The sequence below is a fragment of the Nicotiana attenuata genome, chromosome 3 (assembly GCF_001879085.1).
Source record: "Nicotiana attenuata strain UT chromosome 3, NIATTr2, whole genome shotgun sequence".
NCBI classification, from domain to species: domain Eukaryota; kingdom Viridiplantae; phylum Streptophyta; class Magnoliopsida; order Solanales; family Solanaceae; genus Nicotiana; species Nicotiana attenuata.
The window spans coordinates 9,889,035-9,895,043 of NC_031991.1; the positions used below are offsets into that span (position 1 = coordinate 9,889,035).

General features: G+C 35.4%; 2 protein-coding genes across 2 annotated transcripts in view; one reads left to right on the forward strand and one right to left on the reverse strand.

The window, feature by feature from the left end:
* On the reverse strand, positions 520-1,007 carry LOC109224171 (RNA-directed DNA polymerase homolog). Its single transcript, XM_019388757.1, has 2 exons — positions 711-1,007; positions 520-618 (listed from the first exon to the last, which is right to left on the reverse strand). Exons 1-2 carry the CDS (start codon positions 1,005-1,007, stop codon positions 520-522), a joined length of 396 nt encoding a protein of 131 aa, XP_019244302.1.
* The window catches only part of LOC109223295 (receptor homology region, transmembrane domain- and RING domain-containing protein 2-like), a 5,778-nt gene continuing 3,477 nt past the window's right edge, over positions 3,709-6,009 (forward strand). The window contains exons 1-2 of the mRNA XM_019387551.1: positions 3,709-4,227; positions 4,619-4,849. Of these exons, the coding sequence (XP_019243096.1) occupies positions 4,101-4,227; positions 4,619-4,849 (358 nt within the window). The 5' untranslated portion in view covers positions 3,709-4,100. The remainder of the gene's footprint in view (positions 4,228-4,618; positions 4,850-6,009) is intronic.

Genomic DNA, 6,009 nt, shown 5'->3' on the forward strand with positions numbered 1-6,009 from the left:
CAACATGAGGATATTGGAGTCCCACGGGGTGGACTTTTCCACCTTTTAGCTGGAGGGCGGGGCCCATTGATGGTGGCAGTCCTATCTACTCGGCGGGCCAGCAGGTTCTCCTCCCTTGACTTGGGACCAGTTCACACGTCTCTTTCTAGATAGATATATTCCACCCTCTCAGAGGGAAGAGTTGCGATTTCAGTTCGAGCAGCTCCAGAAGGGTCAGATGTCGGTGACCGACTATGAGATTCTCTGAGTTGTCTCGCCATGCACTTATGATACTCCCCACCGGTGCAGAGAGAGTTCGAAGGTTTGTTGCGGGTTTGCACTTTGTTATCCACGCCACTATGCCCTGAGAGGTTGATATGGGGACTTCTTACGAGCTGGTTGTGGAGATAGCTCGGAGGATCGAGGGTGTTCGTCAGCGGAGCTGAGAGAAGACGCCGAGGGACAAGCGGTTTCGATATTCTAGAGGGTTCAGTGGTGCTCCGTCTGGGGGCCAAGACTGGCTCTTCTGTCATAGGTGCCTTAAGCCCTTCGAATGCCTTTTGACAATATTTTGTCCAAACCCATGGCTTTTTCTTCTTTAGCAACTTGATCAATGGTGCGGCCTTGGCTAAGTAGCCACTGATAAACCAACAATAGTAGTTAGCAAGACCAAGGAAGGATCTTAACTAAGTTACTTTTGTAGGTGCCTCTCACTCTTGGACAGCCCGTACCTTAGCCTCGTCTTCAAAAGCTCCATATCTTATCACATATGCCATCTTCGGCGTATCTCCTTGTGCAATGAGAACCTGGCAGTAGCCCTTGCGGAGATCCACCTTAGTAAAGTGCTTGGATTGACCAAGTCTATCAAATAAGTCAGTAATGAGCGGGATCGAGTAGTTGTTCTTCATGGTGACCTTATTAAGCACCCGATAGTCCATGCACAAGCGCAACGATCCAGCTTTCTTCTTTCGAAGCAACAGCGGTGCGCCAAAAGGGTGTGTCTTCGATGGGCAGATGTGACATACCATACGCTATGGGGCAAATGCAGGAGTAGAGGTTCTCAAAGTGTCCACCTGTGCACATTCCCCGATTTTGAATTATATTATTTGTGACGAGTAGATTTACAATAAGCCTATGCATTTATAGTACATTTAAGTGTGTACTTATATTTATAATCTACTAATTATCGATTATGATTTCCTTACTTGTACAAGTCTTACATAAAACTTGCGCTTCGCTGATGCTTCTTATGGTAATGATAATCTTAAAAAAATAAAAGGAAACAAACAAAATGACGGATCAAAATCGGAATCAAACTTAAATCGAATTTATAATTTGGAATGGGGCCCAATATATCAATTTGCACCTAAAGTCCTTTATTTTCTTTTCATTTTTCTACTTGTGGACACTCCACAACTACTTGTCCATAAACAATTAATTAACAACTTCATCATACAAATAAATAATTGTAACAAGCTAGAAGGACAGTTCTAATTAGATTAGATTAGATTAATCCAGTACCCTCTTGGAGGTGCAAGATATTTATGGATCAATATTCGAATATTATTTTAAACCAAAAAAGTTCTTTTATTCATCTTCTATTAAAGATGCCACATGTTTTCTATGTTTGATGGATATTCTCGTAAAATGACCATACTAGCCTTTACTATATACCGGAGAGAAAATGGTTACTTTGACAAGGAACTACCTTTTTTGGCCTTTTTAAAAAAAAGTTTGAGTTAACGTTTACGCCGGACAAATTACATACATGATTTATCAAATTCATATTTTATTGTAAGAGGAGATTTTTGATGCAAGAGTCCCAAAAGTCATATGAATTCTGAAACAAACTTGATAAATCACTTAACCTATATTTGTGGAACTATTTGTCATAATATTATTAAAATAAAATTAAGATACATTAATTACTCACTATTCAAGTTATTTTCAATAGTATTTTAAGACAACATAAATATCTAGGTTTTGACTTTTTTAGGCAACAAAGCTGGTTACTTAATTCTTGCTTATTAATGAATTGTTTGTGAGCTATATCACGGTTGGTTGGTGATACAAAAATTTCTACTAACTTTATATAATAAGGTATGCTAATAATAAGGAAAAACTTTCTATCGTAAAATTGAGTATGGTCGATAAAATTTATTTACGTTAAAAGACAAAGTAATTTTTTTAATTTTAGATGGCCTAACACGTTTATAATTGAGAAATGTTTTATTTTTATCCACTTTAAAAAATAATAATCGATAATATATATGTGTGCGCGCACGCGTGTATGTGTATTATATACAAATATATATATATATATATATATATATATATATATTTTTTTTTTTTTATACATTTTCAGCTAACAAATATAATTAATTTTAGCCGATTGATCAGTTTTGTATTTTGCCTTTATTATTCGTAGGCCCGATATATTTCCATAAGGAAGGATCTTTGTGATCTACTTTAAATGAAAGATTCTAACACAACCACATTATATTCTTTTTCATCCAAAATTGGAAACTATTATGAAATAATTATTTGGAGAAAATTGTGTTAGGCAACGTGTATTAAACCAAAATCAACACTGTTAAGAAAAACAAGAGGAAGAAGAAATAGAATAAATAATTCCGAATCCACAATTTGCTTGTGTCCTTAAGGAATTTTAACCCCCTCACAGTTGTCAAGGTAATGGATTAAATCCTCCCAGGATAAAACGGAATAAACCTTCCTGCGACAGCGGCAATACTAGAAGAAGGAAACCAACGAACTTAAAGAGCGAAGCGAATCACACTTAGAATTTTCCAAGAACAAGAAAGCACAAGACTTTATGGATTAATAAACTTGTAGAAAGAGGGAAAGTGATTATGTAGTTTTTGAATTTCTGAATTTTTTAGAATGGAAGCCATGCCTGAATTTATAGGCAATTGTTGGCTTTGTGAAAAGGTATGGTGTCTGTTCACTGTGAACAGACATCTGATAGGAAGACAACGTATTGTCTTTTAACGTTCTTTTAACGTTACTAATTAAACTGGGTCAACTAGTTTAACCAAATAAACCGAGTCAGTTTTGAAGCCAAACCCAGTCCATTTAATTTTCCACCATTACCCAATTCACACTACTTATCTTTAAAGCCCAATGGCTTAAAAGTCCAATAAATTGATCTTATAGTATTCTCGTTTATGGTTTTGATGTTAGTCAAACTTTGGTAGTCTTTGAATAGTAAAAAAAAATTCAAATTTGGACGCGACTATTGCTCCGCGACGAATACGGACTCAATCTGCTCCTATCCACTTTGGGGTACCATAGCATGTTGGGAATAAGAGGGGACATACTAAATATAACCACTCATTCACTCCATTTATTGTGTGATTGTGCCACTTTATTTTTCTATGGATATACAGTTAACGAGGCAATCACTAACGTTACAGGTGTGAGAGCGATCCAAAGAACATGACGAGAAATCTATCTCAAGAAAAAACCATTGTAATTTCGCAATTTTGTAAAAGGAGAAATATATCAAAATTTCCGATAGTTAAAAAAGCACTAACATTCTTTTTATTTTTCTTTTTAAAGAAAAAAAAAGAAACTGGACGTTAAAGTCTTTTAAAAAATAGTAATATTTTTGGTTTTTGCAATTTGCAGTAATATTTCCCCCCTCCTTTTCCTTCCCTTTTTCTTTCTCCTTTTTTTTGTTTCCACATTTCTCCACCCCGTGTAGTTTTTTTCTTGTCTTTTTAGCTTCAGATAATCATCACAGCACAGTGAGCACACCATAGAGACATATCTATAAATAGCAAAATAATTATTTTCTTCCTCTGTCGAAATACTCACTCGAAAATTCCCAAATCCTTCCAAAAATTTCTCCATTTCTAGACACCAAAAGGAGGGGAAAAAGAACCAATTTCTTTTTTTTTTTACAATCGAATGTTTCATTCTTGCTGTGTAGAGAATGGAAGCTGATGTTTCTATTCTTTCAATAAAGTAACAATTTTTTTTCCTTTTGAGGGGGTTTTTTCTTGAAAATTGGCAAAAGGGGTTGTGGGGTTTTTGAGATTTGGGACTCAAAGATGGTGTATTGATACTTTTTTCTTCTTTTTGTAAGCTATTTATTGGAGATGAGGAATTTGTGGGTATTTTGGTACTTGAGTTTTGTGTGTGTTTTGTGTACTAGAGTGTTTGGCAATGTGGTTTTGATAGGAAAGAACGTGACTTTATCATTTGAAGACATTGAAGCTAATTTTGGTGAGCTAAAAATCTTAACTTTTGCTTTGCTTCTACCACTATTGATTTGTGTTTTAATATGGATCTTTCTTGTAATTGGTGTTTTAGTTGTATGATGCAATGGTTTGGGAGTGATATTCAATATTAAGTTTGTTTAACTTTAGTGCTTGACCTTTATTTGCTTACTATCAATCTAATTTTACTTGGTTCTCTTTTGGGGTAGTAGTTGTTGTTGCTTCTATTTATTTTCTTCCAATTTTGAGCAAGAAAATGTGGATGGGGTATGGTTTGATTCATGATAATTTAATGCTTGTACTTTCATTGAGAACTTAGTCTTGGTGTTTTTTTTTTTCTTTTAACATATGTTGTCTCTTTGATGCTGTTGTAATTTGTACTAAATGTTTAATATCAGCTCCGTCAGCGAGGGAATCAGGCATATGCGGGACGTTGTATGTGGCAGAGCCTTTAGATGCCTGCTCGACCTTGACTAATAAGGTTGAACCAGCTAAAAACAGCTCCCATGAGCCATTCTTGCTCATAATTAGGGGTCGATGTAGTTTCGAAGATAAAGTCAGACAAGCCCAAGCTGCAGGTTTCAAAGCAGCCATTATCTACGATGATGAATACGGTGATCTAGTTGCAAGTAATGAACTCTTCCTCTTACTTGATATTATTATTGATTTTGTGCTTTCAACTTACCGGCAATTTTTGATTTTAGTTGAAATAATCTGATTCGCTCAGATTCTCTGGTTCAAGTGGGCTATCTTATTTGATACTGAGTTATGTAAGTGGCAAGAGAATGGCTTTTCGATAATTAGTAAGTGGAATATCACTGAAACTGATTCAAGACTAATATCATGTCAGCTAATCTTGATATGTTGAGGCACAAGTAAGGTGGTGTCTTGGAGAGGCAAACAGATTAAACAACTCAAAGAAACTGCTCGAGCTTAGCTATAAAATGTTAAACATAGGGGAAGAAGTTGATCCATGATGAAGAAACTTTAAAGCTTTTACCTGTTTTCAAGTTTCTTGTAATATTTCTTATAGGTCTATGGAGTCCTTTTTTTTGGGGTTGAGAAGGGCTTCTAATTGTCTCCGTAAAGAGTAGTGTTGTCTAAAAGTATTCTTATAAATGAATGGATATTTTGATGAGTATAATCCTTCCTACCTCTTAATAGACCATAATGATTGTGTGGCTTGAACTGGATATCTTTTTGAGGAGGTATATCAACCTTTTATGTTCTTGCACTTTCTTCTTGCATAATGTAGGCATTAGTTGATAGAGTCGATTGAAGAATAAATAAGCAGTAACTCCATTGTTTTCTTTTCAACTAGGATATTTAAAGTTTTAGAAACAAGAAAAAATGGCAGGATAATAATTGTCCAAGTTTCTTTTTGTTTGCTTTCGGTAAGTGATGATCATATGTTATGCCTGTTTTCAGCTGAAGACTTTTGGTTAGGAATTGATAACTGGGTGAAAAGTGCATTTTGAAGAATTAGCACATTTTCACTAACACTGCCTAGTGTTTTTTGCTATGCTGATCTTTTAGATAAGGTGATAAGTTATTGGCGTTTTGAGACTTAAGTCCCTCATGTGCACAAAAAGTAGACGGCCTGCATGAAAATGTTGTTCTTTACAAATATACCCGGTTAAGAAGGCAATATCTCTTTATAAAAAAAAGGGAAGGCAATATGACATTATAAGGCAACACTTCTCTAAATATTATGGACTTCTGGTCATTGACATAAGTAGTATCCGATGTTGATCTTCTATAGACGTCCCTCTCCCCCCCTCCTCCGGGG